This window comes from Leucoraja erinacea, chromosome 13, assembly GCF_028641065.1.
Source record: "Leucoraja erinacea ecotype New England chromosome 13, Leri_hhj_1, whole genome shotgun sequence".
Taxonomy (NCBI): Eukaryota; Metazoa; Chordata; class Chondrichthyes; order Rajiformes; family Rajidae; genus Leucoraja; species Leucoraja erinaceus.
This window is the reverse complement of record NC_073389.1, coordinates 40,514,132-40,533,653: the sequence shown is the minus strand read 5'-3', so window position 1 is coordinate 40,533,653 and position 19,522 is coordinate 40,514,132. Positions and strand designations below refer to the sequence as shown.

The following is a 19,522-nucleotide window of genomic DNA, read 5'->3' as shown; positions in this document are numbered from 1 at the left end:
AAAGATAGCGGAGTCAGGGGATACGGGGAGAAGGCAGGAATGGGGTACTGATTGGGGATGATCAGCCATGATCACATTGAATGGCGGTGCTGGCTCGAAGGGCCAAATAGCATACTCCTGCACCTATTGTCACACAGACCACTGATTTATGTGAGGCCATATTCTCTCTCTGGTGGTACTTTTTCCCTGAATAAACTTAGAACATCTCTTTGGATTCTCCTTAATCTTATCTGTTAGACTCATCTTCTGCTCTTTTTTGTCTTCCTGTTACCCTTGTTAAGTATGCTTCTCAATCCCAGAACAATAAAACTGTGCTCGCTTGTCCCAAAAGACTGGCCCACTGACACTTCAGTCACCTGTGTTGCCCTATTCCCTTAATGCAAGTCAAGCTTTGATCTCTCTCTTGTCCGGACTTCTACAAATTGCCTGAGGAATCTTTCCTAAACATATTTAACAAATTCCACCACATCTAAGCCCTTGGAAACATGCCAGTCCCAGTCCCTTCAACATAAAACAAATATGATTTATAAACTTTTCTTCATTCTGACGAAAGGGCATCAAACAGAAACATTAACTCTGTTTCTCTTTCCACAAATCCTGTCTAACCCACGGAGTATTTCCAGCACTTTGTTTATATATCAGATTTCCATTAGCTGCAGTTTATTGATTATAGAGTAGAGACATCATTTCCACAAGCTGTAATGAATGGTGATTAATTCAGGCATCATAGACATTTCCTTACCTGGGAATATATTTGTTCATGATAGCATAAAAACAATTATATAAATCATTGCGTGACATTCGGAGCGGAACAAGAGGTTTAAGTAAGTCTGTCCACCCAAGACTCTGGGTATAGGTGACATTTCTGGATTTGCAGTAAAATGTGATTACAGATTCAATGTCTGAAAGTAACTGCTCCTTTTCTTCATCTGGCATTGAAAGACGATCTACAGGAGATAAAATATTGATATATAGAAATCAAAAATGTATTAGTATTTATGGGAACATTGCATGAGATTTCTGAAACTGAAATATTGGATGTATTTTTTATTTTAAAAGGACATTTGAAACCACTAATTTTGAAATCCATAATCTATAGATCTTACAGGATGGGAGCTACTCATATGAAGATTTCTTTAATGCTGCATTGTATACTGAACTTCTGCTTCAAAGCTGAAAGTGCATAAGAAAGATGTGCCTGCATTAATTGTAATGCTGATGGTTTTTTATCATCATAACACATTATGGCGGAAATCTCTGCTTCGTTTGAAATTCACCTTTCTCCTTAGCCATTATGTCATATCAACTGTTCTGGCACTAAGCCAGATTTCTTGTGTACATTTCTGACATTGTCCTCTGGTACTTTATGTCATTTTGTATTATTAATGAGGGAAGTTAGTACCAACAAGTCATTTAAACTGCCCATGGCTGCTTAACCCTTAAACCATGAATTCCTATTGGCCCAAGTTCCGATTTAAGTATGCTCTTCGAACTATGTGTTTCTCTGCTAACTTTTTCCTACGTGGCTTAGTCAAATTTTGTTTTACAATACTCTTTTAAAGTGCCTTAAGACATTTTATTGTACACACAATCAACATTATTGCAAATTGCCGCTGTCACATACCCATGCAAAAAACACCAATTGCTTATACATATTGCAGGAACAAGAACTTTCAATGAATTCCCACTACTAATTCAGATTGTTGTTAGCAAAGACACCTTTATAATAAACGAGCACGAGTAGGCTATTTGGCCTCTTCCACCAGTTCCTTAATTCAATAAGGCCATTTCTGATCTTTTACCTCAGCACCAATACGTCACTAATCCAAATCTCTTGATTCTATTAATTAACATCCCCAAATCCTTGGATCTCCTTCCTGAATGTAATCAGTGACTGAACCTTTTTATCCATCTCAGGTAATGTTTTCAAAAACGACCTTATGGGTGAAGATAGTTTTTCTCATCTATATCCTGAGTGCCCAATATGGATTATGAACGCCATGCAACTTGTACATGCACTAGCGTGTTTGGGAACCAACAGGATGGATGGGGATGTATTAGCTGGCTCTGCAGTGCTACAGGCATCTTTTGCCAGGGGAATGGAGAATTTTCACGTGCCTTCTTTCCCCATCCCCCCACAGAGCCAACCACAATCGCGGGTTGGGTCGAGCCAAGCAGATTCACTCGTCAGGGAAACCAGCCGGCGGCTGTTCTTCCCGCATCTGCTCACTCTTCCATCACAGTTGTTTCCAGGATCCTCTCCTGCAGAGATTTTGTTCATTTCCAACATACAAATAGCTCAGGTGACAATTAGTTGTCAGGAATTGAACTCCGTCATAATCATGCAGGGAAAATATCAACCATTTTTCTGCCAAATTCTGTAAAAAAAATTCTCATTGAACCTGCTCCCTAGTTAGTGGCAAATGAATCACTGAAGCAAATTCCATCAAGTACTTCAATTAGTACTATAAAAAGATACTGCAATAAACTGTCTCAAAGCACTTCACAGGGGTGTAATTCGACCTAAACTGATGCTGAACTACGAAAAGCATTCTTAAGACAAAGAAGTTGAAGAAGTAATTTCTTAGGAGCCTTAAAATTGGAATACACAAGCGACTAAGGGAGAGATTCTCAACTCTGGGGTGGCTAAAGTTTTAATCACAATAGCAGAACGAACAAAGGCAAAAAAATGGAGAAATGTAAAATGATGAGGATATGAACAGAATTGCACACATAGTAATTTTCAAATTGAAACATAGGTGGACGGAGCCAATTTCATCTAATTTAGGGATTGGATGCTAAACAAGCAACATGGAAGCACAGATACAGTGAAGATGCAGAATGGGGTGCTGCAAAGTTACATGTCCAAAGTAAACCCCACAGGGCTGTGTGCTAAGCCCCCTCTTATACTGTCTCTACACCTACGACTGTAGTCCGGCCCACAACAACAACCGCATCGTCAAATTTGCTGACGACACTACTGTGGTCGGACTTATTTCAAAGGGAGACGAGGCAGCCTACAGAGAGGAAGTCCTGAAGTTGACAACCTGGTGCTCAGAAAACAATCTGGCTCTGAACACCAGGAAAACAAAAGAGCTCATTGTCGACTTCAGGAGGCACAGCACCGACTTAGTCCCCCTACACATTAACGGCGAGTGTGTGGAAGGGTCATAGGTGGATCTCCACACGACAGCAGCATTTCATCTAATTTATGGGGCTTGGATGCAGGAAAGCGCAGAGGATCATTGGTTTGCCCTCTCCCCCTCCCTGATGGACATCTACACCCTCCCGCTGCCTTAGCAGGGCAAAGAAGATCACCAAAGACAGCTCCCATCCTGCGTTTGGACTGTTCGACCTGCTGCCCTCTGGAAGGCGCTATCGGTGCATCAAATCCAGGACAACAGACTCAGGAATAGCTGCTTCCCGAGAATTATATCTACCATAAATTCAAATCCACACATGCACTGACTACACCGCCCAACACGGACTTCCATCTGTATATATGTATATATGTATGTAGCGCCGTAGAATTTGTGCACCTATTCCCCCCCCCCCCATCCCCCCCCCCCCCCCCCCCCCCCCCCCCCATCTCCCTTCTGTTTTGTTTTTCTGTTTCTTGTTTTTTTTGTAAAATTGTATGTATGCACTGAGTACGAGCAGCTTTCAGTTTCACTGTACATGTATAGTGACAATAAATGGCATATCTATCTATCTATATCTATAAACAAATGTAAGATTTAGGAAAGAGCTAAGGAATGAAATTCAGAATTCTTTCAGTCATTTGCATAGGGCAGACTTTGAATGAGCTTTGCATTGCAAACTTTTATTTCTCCAATATCTTTCAGGTTTTAAAACTGAAGGTTAACATGACCAATCATCATTTTTTTAGATTTTAAATGTATTGGTTTCAGCTTTGATGGCATCCTGCATCATACACCTCAACATTCCCCTTGTCATCCTGCTGGAATGCCATGTTTGATGCGGGTTGTTATAAACAATAACATAGGCAAACATTCCACGCTTCACAATAGTTGCTTAATTACCTATGAGCCTTTGGCAATCTTCTTGAATGAATGTTTGTTCTGGCAGGTCCAGAGATCCATCCCATGATCCCAGACTACCTACTTTCCCTGCCACATTGAGTGAAATCTGAAACGAAGAACCAGTTAAAATGTAAAAGCAGCATATAAAAAATGTTTTGCATTCACATGGTACTGCTTTTAGAATGCAGTAACAATCGTAATAGAGGCAACACAGATAATTCACACACATTGAATTTTAGTTTAATAACCTTCCATCTGAACTGGCAATCAATATCGATAGATATTAAGATCGGAAAAGATTGGGACTGGAGATGGTGCAAAGAAAGATAAATATGGTTGGGAGCCCTGAATATGATAGAGGGGAGAAACAATGTTTGAGAAATAGGAAGATATCTTGGAAGCACTGGCATGGAAGGTAGCATTTTCCGATACAAATACCAGGAGGTAAGGAAACCAGGAGGGCTGAATAGAGTCCTCACAAGATGAAGTGTGTAAAGGAAGAATAGTCAAGATAGTTGTAGGAATCAATGAACTGGTGGCCTATATCCTTAAATTTAACCTTTATTCGTTCACAGGACAAAAATGTTTATTAGCGAGGCCTGTGGTCATTTTGTATCACAGAAAAGGAAGAGAACAATCAGAAAAAGATCAAGCAAAGGTGAAGCAGGATGGAAATTGTAACCAAAAGGTATGAAATTAATTAATGCAAGGGAACAGGAGGGGATCCAAGTATGGATTGGGCCAAAGAATGTTCATATAATCCCATAAATTCACCGACACATTTTCCAATAGCAACACTTTTTATATGGAGAAAGTAATTGGAGTTACAACTGGAAGCATCCATGTGAGAACATTCAGCAAAGTGGAGATCAGTAGTGGGCTTATTAATTGGATCTGTGTTCTTGGGAGAAGTGAAAAGCTGCTCTGGTCTTCCTGGTTGTAGTTGGAAAGTGTGTTATTTTGGGTGTACAATAAAAAATAGACATCAGCGAGGATATTGCAACCATGTCAGTATTTTACTGCAATTCGTGTCATGGCACCTTCTCGATCAACTTCAACTGACCTTGTGGATTTAATGCATCATCAGAAATATGCCACTTTCGACATTGCAGCAATTCTTCAGTGCTGCACTGGAAATTATGTATTTAGGCCTCTATTATGGGTCTTGCACTCACAGACTTCTAAATTGAGTGAGACTGCTGGCAATAATCAAAGGCATGCTTAGTATGTTGAAATGTGTAAGAAAGAACTGCAGATGCCGGTTTAATTTGAAGGTAGACACAAAATGCTGGAATAACTCAGCAGGACAGGCAGCATCTCTGGAGAGAAGGAATGGGTGACGTTTCAGGTCGAGACCCTTCTTCAGACTGATGTCAAGGGAGTGGGAGGGACAAAGATAGAATGTAGTTGGAGACAGTAAGACTGGTGGGAGAACTGGGAAGGGGAGGGGATAGAGAGGGAAAGCAAGGGCTATTTGAAGTTAGAGAAGTCAATGTTCATACCGTTGGGGTGTAAACTACCCAAGTGAAATATGAGGTGCTGCTCCTCCAATTTGCGCTGGGCTTCGCTCTGACAATGGAGGAGGCCCAGGACAGAAAGGTCAGATTGGGAATGGGAGGGGTAGTTGAAGTGGTGCGCAACCAGGAGATCAGGTAAGTTAAGACGGGCTGAGCGGAGCGATTGCCGAGCCTGCGCTTAGTCTCACCGATGTAGAGAGGTTGACCCCTGATACAGTAGATGAGGTTAGAGGAGGTGCACGTGAACCTCTGTACTTCCTATTAAACAACTGTAGCTAAGTTCATAACTTCCCCTCTTCAAATCATTTACGTGTTAGCACTGTACCAGGTTGCAGAGATGGGAACCATAATACCCTTAGCTTCATTACATCACAATACACCAAATTTACACTTCTTTTTCCACTCCGCCCCTGACCACTGTGATTCTGAAGAAGGGTCCGGATGCAAAATGTCACCTATCCTTGACCTCCAGAGATGATGCCTGACCCGCTGAGTTATTCCAGCACTTTGTGTCGCTTTTTTTGTAACCCACCATTTGCAGTTCCTTGTTTTAGCAGATTTAAAAAGCATTTCATTTGACCAAACAACATTTTCTAAAATGTGTTTAATTTCCATTCAGTTCATTTTTCCTGAAGGTGCACCAGACTGGGGTACAATTCCATGGCACTGGAACATAAATGGGCCATTCAGCCCGAGGTTAACAGTAGCAAAGGAAAATTCATAGGGAAAAGCATGCATTTTTATGGATGGAGTATCGAAATGACACATAATTCATAAGAGCACAGTTACAGATGAACTGAGGGTTTATAGACGGCACAGTGGTGCAATTATTGGAGTCATAGCCCCATAGTACAGTTACCCGGTTTCAAACATTACTGCATCTCTGTGAGATTTGCATGTTGTCCCTCTGGTGCTCCAGTTTCCTCCTACACCCCAAAGGTGCGCATGTTTGTAGGTTAGATGGCAATTGAAAATTGCCCTGAATTTTTATACGAGCGGCAGAATCATGATGAAAATGTAGGGAGAATTATAAAATGGGATTATTAAAGGAAAATGGATGTTTGATCGTCAGCATGAATTTGTTGGGCTAAAAGGCCTGTTTCGGTACGGTATCTATGATTTTTATGTGCATAGTTTTTGAAATTTACAGAACCTATTGAGAGAGTACTTGGCAAAGCATGTGTGATTTTGTGGTTTAGAAATGTTGGTGTTGAAACATAGAAACATAGAAAACAGGTGCAGGAGTAGGCCATTCAGCCCTTCGAGCCTGCACTGCCATTCAATATGATCATGGCTGATCATCCAACTCAGTATCCTGTATTTGCCTTCTCTCCATATCCCCGATACCTTTAGCCACAAGGGCCACATCTAACTCCCTCTTAAATATAGCCAATGAACTGGCCTCAACTACCTTCTGTGGTAGAAAATTCCAGAGATTCGCCACTCTGTGTGAAAAATGTTTTTCTCATCTTGGTCCCAAAAGATTTCCCCCTTATCCTTAAACTGTGACCCCTTGTTCTGAACCTCCCCAACATCGGGAACAAAAGTACAAAAGGAGAGGCTACGTTCAACACTACTAAGTTTCAGTTGGATCACAATCAAGAACAGTGTGCCCAGTACCAGGCCCTACACTTTTGAAAAGATCTGAGGGTTCTTGAGAGAGTGTAGAAAAGATTTATCAGAAGGTTTAGGTGATGAGGTAGTTGGGCTACAAGGTTAGGTTGAAAAAGCTGGAGATCGTAAGTTGAACAAAGGAGTTTGAAGAGAGATTTGCCAGATGTGTTCAGATTTAGGTGGACAGAGAAACTCTTCTCATCAGTTTATGACAGAAGACAAGGAGAACACAAAATAAGGATTTGAATAATCATGAAGAACATTTTATACAGTGAATAGTAATAGCCTGGAACTTGCTGCCTCTGACAGTTGTGAAAGTAAACTTGATCAATGATTTCAGGATTAGAGCAAGGGAGCGAATGAATTACTGGTTCTGTGGAATGTAGGTTGAATGTTGTTCCTCCCTGGTATAATTACTTCCTTACCTTAACCCCCTTATTCTTCTATGTTTCTAGTAACCTTTAGGTCAAGATGAGATTCCTACTGTCACTTTTGAATGGAATAGCTTTGATTTTCAGATTGTGTCCCTTTGTCCCATACGCCACTGCTAGTAGAAATGAGTTTCTGTCCCCTTTCAATATCTTTCAAGGTCCCCAAATTTCAACCATCCAATTATATACAACGGATAAAACCCCATTTTATGGAATTCCTCCTCACATTCTTTGAAGCTCTGGTAATGTGCTGCATTCCTTTTGGTACATACACTTTTCAACTGAAGTTCTCTACAGTGACTATTCACATTTATACACGAACAATGGGTATAGTGATTAGAAACAAGTCACGCCATCAAATTACACACTAACAAGAGTTATCCTCGGTAAAAGAGGAGGAAATATTGCACATTAAATCAACATTGTGCCAATGCATGTGGCCGTTTTGGGGACTCAACACAATTTAAGCACTCATTGGAAAGCATGCTTTAACCTGTTAAAACAATTGAACTTGCTACATTTACATAAAATTGAGAGCATAGCCATGCATGTATTAATCTAACAAATTAAATTTTAAATATGGAAAGCAGTCAATGAGTGTGGGTTCTGTTAGAATGATGCAAGAACATAAATCTCTCGCTAAATTGATGTCATTTGGATGTAAACAGCTGCCTCATCCATGTATCCATTCTTTATTTGAAAGTTTACGCAGACTAGTTGATGCATTCTCACACAATCACTGGATTACAATTGTTAGTTCTGATTGTTCCTACTGCTTTCAGCCCACTGAAGTGAGGTCAACTCAAGGGCTTGTCCCATTTGGGCGTCATGCAGATGGCGCACAAAGATTTTGTACATCCCAAAATCCTGGGATGCCGTGCGCGACTGCCTATGTCACCAGGCACCATGAGCGCATCATGTGCACATCACGACGTGTGCGCCATGATGCGTAAATGATGTCGCGTAAATGATGTCACGTAAATGACGCCCAAGTGGGACAGGCCCTTAAAGCATTACAATTTCTTTCATTGTTGTGACTGGCTTAATCTATACATAGAAACATAGAAAATAGGTGCAGGATGAGGCCATTCGGCCCTTCAAACCAGCATCGCCATTCATTGTGATCATGGCTGATTGTCCCAAATCAATAACCTGTGCCTGCCTTCTCCCCATATCCCTTGATTCTACTAGCCCCTTGAGAATCATAAGTACTTTTTTCTGGTCTGTATGGCTTAGTACAAAACAATACAGAGGAACTGCAAAACCAGGTCATAGTTATGATTGTGTTGATCAGAAACAGTTAGTTATCCCATTTGCATTTTGCTTTCATCGCCACATGATAACAGTAGTTATTGCAAAATAAACAAAGCTCTAAAATAAGGTTAACAGTTTATTCAGATACATTCCATAACTGTTTCTTCGGATGGTCAAACTGCATCTCTTCACCTCTGCCTATCCTTAGCCCCACGCCCCTTCCCTTTTCATCTGTGCTTGAATTGCCTCATCTTGTGTTTTGAATTGAATTCTGTCTTTAATTTGTGTACTAGTCATATCTCTACTATTTATTTCATTCCGCTTACATGTTTTTCCTCTACTTGCTAAATTTTTGTAAGGTGTCCTTGAGACTCTTGAAAGGCGCCCATAAATAAAATGTATTATTATTATTATTATTAAAATCTCATTTTGTGAGCTGAAAAATGTTGCATTTCTACACCATTTTTTTACCTTCCACACTTTGGCTCTTTGGTCAGCTGGTATGCATCGTCCTTGAATTATATTTCTGAGTGTCTCCAAGTCACAGCCTCCTTCATCCAATGCTTCAGCTAGATCTTTATCCCTAATGCAGAAGTGAAAGGCCAACAACTTAATAATAAGATCATGATTGAAGGGTTTATTTACATCATTTAGAACACTTTTACTGGCAACTCAATAATTCAGGTTGTGTTTGTACAAATACATCAGTAGAAAAATGTTACAAAATCTTAGCACTGGCTGACTTGGAAGTACTGGAAGGGAATTTAGTCCAATAAGGCCACTTATTAGGACTAAAATGTGTATGTAAAAATAAGTAATATTCTTTATATGAAAATTTGAGAAGCCATAATAATTGTGTATGATAAATAAAACTGGAAATAATATTAGAAATTAAAAATCGAGGCAAAGTATATGCAAATATTAGTTCAACTCACGTCAACTTAAAATATTAACCGTCCTCTGCAAGGTCATTAATTCTCATGCAGATACCACTAAACACTGAGTTTTCAATCTCTCACCATTAGAAAACTCTTTCTATTTGTTTATCAAACAGAATGATCTAATTTTTTTCACTTTATACTCCATCTGCCACGAACTTGCCAACAGAATAGCATGTTGATATCCCCCTGACACTTCTTTGCATTCTTCTCACAACTCGCATCATCATCAGTAAACCTGGATATATTGCACTCAGTCTCCTCACCAAAATCATTGAAATTGAATATGAACAGCTAGGGACCATCCACTAGGCCCTTCAGCCCTCCATTGCCCCAAACCCAACAATGAAATGTTTACTCTTACATTCAGGTAAGTGTTTGTTCATTAATCTTCAACTCACATCAGTATGCTAATGAGACTTCAGTAACGTCTGAAAGTGCCAGAAATCCAGGTTCGATCCTGACCTCAGGTGTTGGCCGAGTGGAGTTTGCACAATCACCCTGTGACCGTGTGGGATTCCTCCGTGCCTCCCATGTCCCAAAGATGCGTGGGTCTGTAGGTTAATTTGCCTCTGTAAATTGCCCCAAATGTGTGGGGAGTGGATGCGAAAGTGAGATAACAAAGAACTCATTAAATGTGTGATCGATGGTCAGTGTGGACTCAGTGGGTCGAAGGGCCAGTTTCCACACTGAATCTCTAAAAACTAAACTAAACTAAGGAAGATTCAATTTGAAGCACTCTTGCTAAAGGCCAATTTAGATGTAATGGGCCGTTGAACTCCCTTCTATGCTGTACATTTCTATGGTTACTCTCATTGATCAATTGCTCTTGCATGAATGCATTTGCAGTTAACACTAATACAACCCTATAAAACATTTTGCTATGTAGCCGATACTATGCAAAACAAATCTGAAAATAACAAATACATTGAATTCGGGAGTAACAGTTCCAAATAAATATAATTATTATTTCAAATTAACAGGAACATAAAACCATTTGGACAGCAATTTAGAAAGTGCTAAAGCTCATATATAAAGCCTCACTTTCGTATCCTCAAAACTCACAAATAGCAGTCAACTGCTGCTCCTTTTAAAAGGGGAATATTAAATTATGCGATTATTCAATTAGGAGCATCACGGAGAAAAAACACTAAAGGGCCTGTCCCACTGTACAAGGTAATTCAAGAGTACTCCCAAGTTTAGGGTTTCGGCCCGAAACGTTGCCTATTTCCTTCGCTCCATAGATGTTGCTGCACCCGCTGAGTTTCTCCAGCATTTTTGTATCTCCCAAGTTTCTCCTGATTCGAACTCGGAGGATTACGGTAATAGCCGTTCGTAGGTACCCGGGGCACTCGTGGACATTTTTCACAGTGCTGAAAAAACTTCACGAGTTGCCGCGTTTCCCGAGTACCTGCCGTTAGCTTTACGAGCCGCTATGGGACATCCACGAGCTCTGACGTAGCCGCTACGTACTTACCACGAGTGATTTTTTTTTTTAAACTCGGGAGAGCTCTTGAATGACCTCGTACGGTGGGACAGGCCCTTAATGTCGTCTTGAATAATAGCAAGTGCTGGAAACTCTGTAGGCTGAACAGTAGTATTCATTAAAGGCCCACCAACTCACAATTATCTGGATTACCTCTCCTCCCACAATGCTTCCCATAAGGAAGCCATTGCATTGTCAGAGTTTATCCATCTCTTTCCTATCTGCTCCACAGATCTCTTCCTCTTTTCTTAACTCCAGCTTCCCATCTTTCATAGTTTTCAGGGCTCTCGTGTGCCTCCTCTATTCCCCTTGTTTCTGTTTTACCCTCGTCTTTCTCTGTAAGAATGAATGTATGGGTCCCTTTATTTTCATCTTCCACTCTAGCAGTCCATATTCAACAGAACATCTTCTGCAATTTACATTATCTTAAGAGGGATACTACCACCATATATATCTTCCATACCATTTAAGCAATCTGATGGGATCAGTTTCTTCATCATAAGATCATGTGACATGAGTAGAATTAGGCAATTCGGCCCATCAAGTCTACACCATTCAATCATTGCTGATCTATCTCTCCCTCCTAACCCCATTCTCCTGCCTTCTCCCCACAACCTCTGACACCTGTACTAATCAAGAATCTATCTATCTATCGTAAATATATTCATTGACTTTGCCAACACAGTCTTCTGTGGCAAAGAATTCCACAGATTCACCACCCTCTCACTAAAGAAATTCCTCCTCATCTCCTCCCAAAAATAACATCCTTTAATTCTGAGGCCATGACCTCTAGTGTTAGACTCTCCCACTAGTGGAAACATCTTCACCACATCCACTCTATCCAAGCCTTTCACTATTTTGTATGTTTCAATGAGGTCTCCTCTCATTCTTCTAAACTCCAGCGAATATAGGCCTGGTGCCGTCAAATGCGCATCATATGTTAACCTACTCATGACTCTCTTCTCCACGCTTCCATCTCCACAAACTACTTTTGCAACACCTGCCATTTTATTTCACTCCTTCCCACCATTCAGTGACATGCAACATCTATCTTTTTACTTCATCTTTCCCAGCATTTAGGGTGCTTACAGGTGAAGCAGCAATTCACTTGCACTTATTCCAATCTAGAGTATTGCATTCAGTAGAAACAGAGAAACCAAACTACTGTGTGACCACTTTGCAAAACACTTCTATGCACTCCAATTTCAATTGCTAGTTACTTTTATTATCCATCCTCTTCCTTTAATGACATTGCTGCCTTTGGCCTCCTACACCATTCCAACAAAGTTCAAAGATCAGGGAATACAATCTCATCTTCTCTGGGTACATTGGAGCCTTCAGATCTTGATAATGAAGTCAACAGTTTTTGATAACTCCTTTATTCTGCTTGTATCCAAACTGTCTAGTTCTTCTGCAAAATATTTATCCTATAAATTGCAGCACAGCTGGAAGAGGTGCTGCTCATAGCATCAAAGACTTGGGTCGATCCTGACCTCAGGTGCTATGTGTGGAGTTTGCACATGCTCCCTGTGACTTTGTGGGTTTCCTTTGGGTGCTCCTGTTTCTGCTCACATCCCAAAGACTTGGTTTGTAGGTTAATTAACCTCTGTAAATTACCCCTATTAGGTAGGAAAGAGGGATAACATAGAACTAGTGTGAACTGGCGGGTAGTTGGTCGGCGTGGACTTGATGGGCCGAAGAGCCTGTTTCCGTTCACTACCTATAAAACTAAAAAAAATAATATTTGTTGAGGTTTATGCTCTTTCCACAGACAGCAAGATCTGCTGGAATAGCCAGAATTCTCCATTTAGTTTCAGGGTTAGCAGCAGCTCTCACCTGCACAATACAGCTTTGCACTTCCCTTTCTTTTTTCTCTAACTACACTCATTAACCAGACAGCTTGTAAACTTTGGTATCGACTCACCATACCAGAGGTATTCCCTTTGTCCTATCCATTACTTCCACACCCTCTTTGGAATTTAAAACCAGCTTGCTTTCTCAAATTAGCAAATCTTTGCCTAAAACATTAATACTTCCTCTTTTCTTAGATGCCATCTGACTAATGATTTCAAGCATTTTCTGCTTTTATTTCCAAGTAACTGCAGCTTTTTGATAATCAATGAATGTCCCAGATTTGTCTTTTAGTCAAAGAAAACGGACCAAGGAAGAGTAAGAACCAGTAACTGATAACACACTAGATTATTTAACAATGATTTGAATTTGTTCAGCTTTTTACTAATGCAAAATAGCCAAAGGCCCTACTCGGAGCATATGTAAATACAATCTTAGCTTTGGAAGCTGAATGTTTTGCTGCAGTGGTGGAGCAACTAACTTTAGAGATGATCAAGAGGCCAGAATCTCAGTAAAGGCACAGACAGATATCTTCAAAAATGTGGTGCTGAAAGAAATTGCAAAGTGAAGGAGTGTCAAAATATCTCCTCAAATAAATGTTGAGAGCAATTTCAAAAGCAATGTGAAAATGAAAAAGAATTTCAACATCAAGCTGCTTAATTAGGGCCAGTGTAATTACAAAGCTGATCTTTGGATCCAATGTGGCAAAACTAAAGGCTATCCGAGTCAGCTTCAGGTATGAAGGTGTTTGCAAAGAAGCAAAGCTTGTAGCAGTGACCAAAGAGAATAGTTTCTCAATCTTTAATTGGTGGAAATATCTTCATAGCGAACACTAAATGTTAGACTATAAAGCATTCAATTGCAATTGTTAAAATGATTCAAATAGTCCAGCTACATTCCCACGAGATGGAAAGGGAGAGCAATGAGAGCCAGCGTACCCTGGATAGATTTAGAGTAAAATGAAGCAGATTAAAAAAGAGAATGCCATGGATTTCAGGTTGACACCACACGAGAACCAGGCTGATTCTAGAATGCACAGAGAAAAACTAATTACGGAACTGAGAAATTATGTTGGTATATATAAAATTCCAAAAATATTCTTTAGAAATATAAATAACAAATGCTTCTATTGACAGATGTGTAACAATATTCTATTAAACAATATAACAGCCACAGATACTTAAAGCCCATTAAAACCATGGGACATCCTGATTAAATACCATTGCAACTAGACAAGAGAAGATAACAAACGTTCATGTCAATTTGCCCTATTCAACAGCATTTTATTTACAATACTGTTGAGGTACGGTTACAGTACAGTGATTTTGTGTTTTTTCTGACATATGGACAAAATTAACCAAAGACTTGGCATAATTCGCTTCTGAAACAAATCTTGACTATTGGGCGTAGATCCTTGCTGGTTTTGAATCTTTGTATGTCCAGTTGATTTTGGTAAGCCTAAGGTTTGGCTGATGTCTCTCACAGTTTTATTCTTGTTTCTCAGTCTCATAATGGCTTCTTTGACTTTCATTGGCACAACTTTGGTCCTCATGTTGATAAACAGCAATAAAAGTTTCCAAGGTTGATGGAGAGACTGGAGGAAAGACAAGGTGCTCAGTGCTCTCTTATACCTGCATTCCTGAGCAATTACAAACACCTGCGAAGCCATGTGTCCCAAACATTATGGTGCCCTGAAATGGGGGGACTATGTATAACACAGCTGTAATTTCCATATGGTGAAACCAAAAATACCCTTTAATAAAATCTGACAATGTGCGCTTTAACTACATGTGATTTTTCTATTACAAATCTTAAATTGTGGAGTATAGAGGCAAATAAATAATGATGGGTCTTTGTCCCAAACATTATGGAGGGCACTGTATCAGATGGCTGAAGACAGCCACTAAAAGGAGTGAATAGACCAGGTGGCAGGGAGAAAATATATAAATGAGAATGAAGGCAGCCAGCATGATTATACAGGTGCACAACCTTTTATCCGACGATCCAAATAACGAAAACCTCCGAATAGCGACATTTTTTCAGTCCTTGAAAAAAGGTCCTTGAAAACGTTCACCGAGGGCGGCCCGCAGAGGTGACAGCGGAACCTCCGGTCGGTCCTCGAAGAAAGGGGAACTAAATCCCCATTCATAAAAGAGAAGGTGAGGGTATATTGCGCGGGAGGGTTAATAATTGACAATCTGCTGCTGCCTGCCCGCTGAGGTTAAAAAGTTCCCACGGTAGACTCACGATACACAGTGTATCGTGAGTCTTGCGTGGGAACTTTTTTAACTCAGCGGGCAGCAGCAAATTGTCGCTCCCTTCAGTTTCACCCCACCTACACCCACCCCTCTGCTTCCCGGCCATGTGTGTGACCCCTTCCCTCCCCTCTCCAGCTCCCCACGCATTGTACCGGCGCGGGGGCTTTGTACTGTCTTCACGTCGGAGCTAGTGCCAGTCACCGGAGACTTCAGGACCAACGGGACACCGACCCCCAGGCCCACTGCAAGCACGGAGAACCCAGAGACCCACAGCCAGCAGCAGCCCAGCCCCGTTCCAATTCCAGAGGAACACGCTCTCCGCTGTCCCCGTAGGGACAGAAGCTGATGGCTCGGGCTGTGACGTCTCCGGCCACCCCCTGTACAGGAGCTGAGACTGGGAACTGTGGGGTTGTTTGCAGTTGCAGAGGGAGGGGGCAAGGGCGGTACAGTTCCCAGTCTCAGCTCCATTCCAGGGGGGTGACCGGGGACGTCAGGACCAACGGGACACCGACTGCAAGCACGGAGATCCCATAGACTCACAGCCAGCAGCAACTCTAGCCCAGCCCCGCTCCAACTCCAGAGGAACCCGGGTTGCGGATGAGGGGGCGCAGCTCGGGCTGTGGGCGAACTGGCACTTGTCGCTGTAGCGGCGCATCGGGGAGCGGGTTCCTGTTGGTCCTGACGTCTCCGGCCGTCCCCCTGGACAGGAGCTGAGAGACGTCAGGACCACCAGAAGCCGCTCCCCGATGCGCCGCTACAGCGACAAGTGGCAGTTCGCCCACAGCCCGAGCTGCGCCCCCTCATCGGGACACCGACCCCCAGGCCCACTGCAAGCACGGAGATCCCAGAGACTCACAGCCAGCAACAACTCTAGCCCAGCCCCGCTCCAACTCCAGAGGAACCCGGGTTGCGGATGAGGGGGCGCAGCTCGGGCTGTGGGCGAACTGACACTTGTCGCTGAAGCGGCGCATCGGGCAGCGGATTCCTCTGGAGTTGGAGGGACAGGGAGACACAGCGGCTTTTGAGAATGGTGGGCAATCCCTTCCAAAGTTCTGCCCACACAGTCAGTACACCTCTCCTACACTTGTCTCCCGCACTAAGATCATCTCGCAGAGAAGGATCCCAGCCTAACCCTCCCTATTCTCTCCTATTCTGCAAGAAAAACCTACATTGAAGACTCAAACTCGCGATCGAGTAACTGCCGGGATCGAGGCGCAAACTCGCGGCCTTACGGTTACGAGCCGAGCACTCTACCACTGAGCCAGCCGTTACAATCTATGCTAAAAATATTCCATTCCGAAAACCGAAAAATTCTGAATTACGAAAAGTGTCTGGTCCCAAGGCTTTCGGATAAAAGGTTGTGCACCTGTATCAGGAAAACATCATTAAAGACTCAAAGTGCTGGAGAAACTCAGTGGGTCAGGTAGCATCTCTGGAGAAAAAAGATTGTTGACGTTTTGGGTTGGGATCCTTCTTCAGACTTCTGAAGAAGGGTCCTGACCTGAAAGGTCACCCATCCTTTTTCTCCAGAGATGCTGTCTGATTCACTGAGTTACTCTAGCACTTTGTGTCTGTCTTAGGTATAAACCAGCATCTGCAATTCCTTATTTCTCGTCGATCATTAAAGACTCTTTGGACTCAAAATTATTCATTGAACAATGGATGTCCCAACTTGCATTCTGTTGCTGGACTAAACAAACGCCATTACAGTCACATTTACTGGCCAATCGCTCCTCTACCAATTATTGTTGTGTCAAAATATTGCAACATACTATGCATTCTAAGATCCAATACCTTTAGTTTGAATTTCCTTGCAGTATCTTGTGTCGCTATTGTAAAGTCCTGCTACATCGGGTTTTTGCCTATTTGTGGTAATCATCCACAATAATTCAATGACCACAATTATAGAACTGGCTTTTCAGCAGTTTATATCACTCTATTGTTTTTTTTTAAAGCAGAATGGCATGGAAAAGAATGGATTGATTCATAACTCTGTTGAAGAGAAAATTGGGAACTGAAATAGGATCAAAAGCAAAATGAGGTCATGACAGTGGATGTCAACAAAGTGAACAAAAAAATTTGCAACAGTTGCATAAAATGTCGCAGGCTAGTAGCCATAATAAGGCTATAACCAAACCAATAGATAAAGACAAATGTACTTGGTTCGGAAGGAGAAAACTAGATTTTGTAAGGTGAGCTTTTCTTTGTGTTTAATGAACCAAGTATGATGCATGTTTATTTTTTCAATAGACGCGTGTTGCTTAAAATTGTAATTTGGAACATGAATAGTTAACCATGCATGCAAATAACTGTGAAAATTACTCAGCTGATAGTCTACCAAGAAAGAATAAAATTGATCAACTGTTTCATCAAAAATCCAGCAAAACAAAATTAGACTACTGCAGAGAATGTAATAGAAACATCTTTTGAAATTACATGGATTTCAGCAAGACATAAAAACTACATGTACTGACAGAGAGGTCGTTAGAGTGTTTTTCCCTTCTGTTTAAATCCTCCATACAGATTTCAAGAACAACCCTAAAAGATATAGGACGGCAAATTGGCTGGCAAAACTATAATGAAAAGGATAGAGGAAATGGAAACAAAATAAGAAAGACAACTGTTAACAGCACCTATTTCATCAGCACCGGATTTTAGCTAGAGCGAGTGAAAATACGCAAATGATGGCTCTGAATTTTGTATCTCTGTTCATTTCCAGAAAGATTTGGTTTTGGGAACTGTTTACTATCTTGGAAAGATCATGAAGAAAACATTTGGACTGCACATTTATTCATGCTGACAATAACTTGGTCTGAATGAAGCTAACATCTATGTGTGCAGATGGTGTGCCAAATAGAGGGAAGGAGAATAGATTGACTGGCCTGAAGAGGAAATGAAAGGAAATAATCAAATTCACTGGGCACCACTGCATTCTATACTGAAAAACAATTGCAGATTAAGTTAAAATAAATGAAACGCACAATGTCATGCACTTAGTTATAAAAGGCGATAAATGTTTTTTCAAGAGCGCTAATTACTTGCAGTTTCAAACATTATTGTAAGATAATGGTTATTTCGTGATACAGAGTGAAATGAGAAGTTTTGAAAGACTTTTGGGTCTTCTTCCTCTGATTTGTAATTTGCCTGCAATCAAGCAGAAGTAGGAGAATGATTTAGTGAATAGAGTGGATAATTAAGGTTTTTGACTGTTATGACCTATCACTTGAATATACTAGATCTGCACATGCAAGTTCCCAATACCTGTTGCATGTTACAACAGCTTTCCAAAACAAGATTTGATTTGAATTCAAAAATATGATGTACAATTTTTTTAAACATTTTATTGAGAATTCCTTACACTTATGTTGTCACCTCTGTTGTCAGTCATTGCAAGTATTTGTTTGTGTAAAGTGGAAAGTGACATTTTGGAACATCAGACAAATTATATAATTAAGCCTGAACATGAGACAAGCATTGTGTGGGAAGGAACTGCAGATGCTGGTTTAAACTGAAGATAGACACAAAAGGCTGGAGTAACTCAGCGGGACAGGCAGCAGGTAACGCCTGCATTCCCTTTCTCAAAGGGTCTCGACCGGAAACGTCACCCATTCCTTCTCTCCAGAGATACGGTGCAGGCTTCAAGGGCCAAATGGCCTCCTCCTAAAACTTATTTTCTATACTGCCGGTCCCGTTGAGTTACTCCAGCATTTTGTGTCTCTGAGACAAGCATTTATCATTTTGGGAATATGGCTCCTGATATACAACACCTATCTCTGAAACAGTGTGTGCAAAAAATGCTGCTTTTTTTTCTTTTGCACGTATGCATGCCACGAATACTGTAAAAATAAAATAGAAGAACAAATTAACCATAAGAATTTGGACTGCCTTAATGGAATTGCAAGGATCGACTGCAAATAAGAATAAGAAGCAGAAGGTACACTTACTATCACCCAGTTTTAAATTAATGTTTGCATTATACAGGTGCACAACCTTTTATCCGAAAGCCTTGGGACCAGACACTTGTCGCATTTCGGACATTTTCGGATTTCAGAATGGAAGATTTTTAGCGTAGATTAGGTAGGTAGCGCGGGCGGCTTGAAAAGTCTGGAGCAGCTGCCTCCTCCCCGGAG

General features: G+C 41.2%; 1 protein-coding gene across 1 annotated transcript in view; it reads right to left on the bottom strand.

The window, feature by feature from the left end:
* tbc1d23 (TBC1 domain family, member 23) overlaps positions 1 to 19,522 on the bottom strand; it is a 62,354-nt gene that overhangs the window by 38,213 nt on the left and 4,619 nt on the right. The window contains 3 exon segments of the mRNA XM_055645012.1: positions 743 to 947; positions 4,044 to 4,149; positions 9,331 to 9,442. Coding sequence (XP_055500987.1) covers positions 743 to 947; positions 4,044 to 4,149; positions 9,331 to 9,442 — 423 coding nt within the window.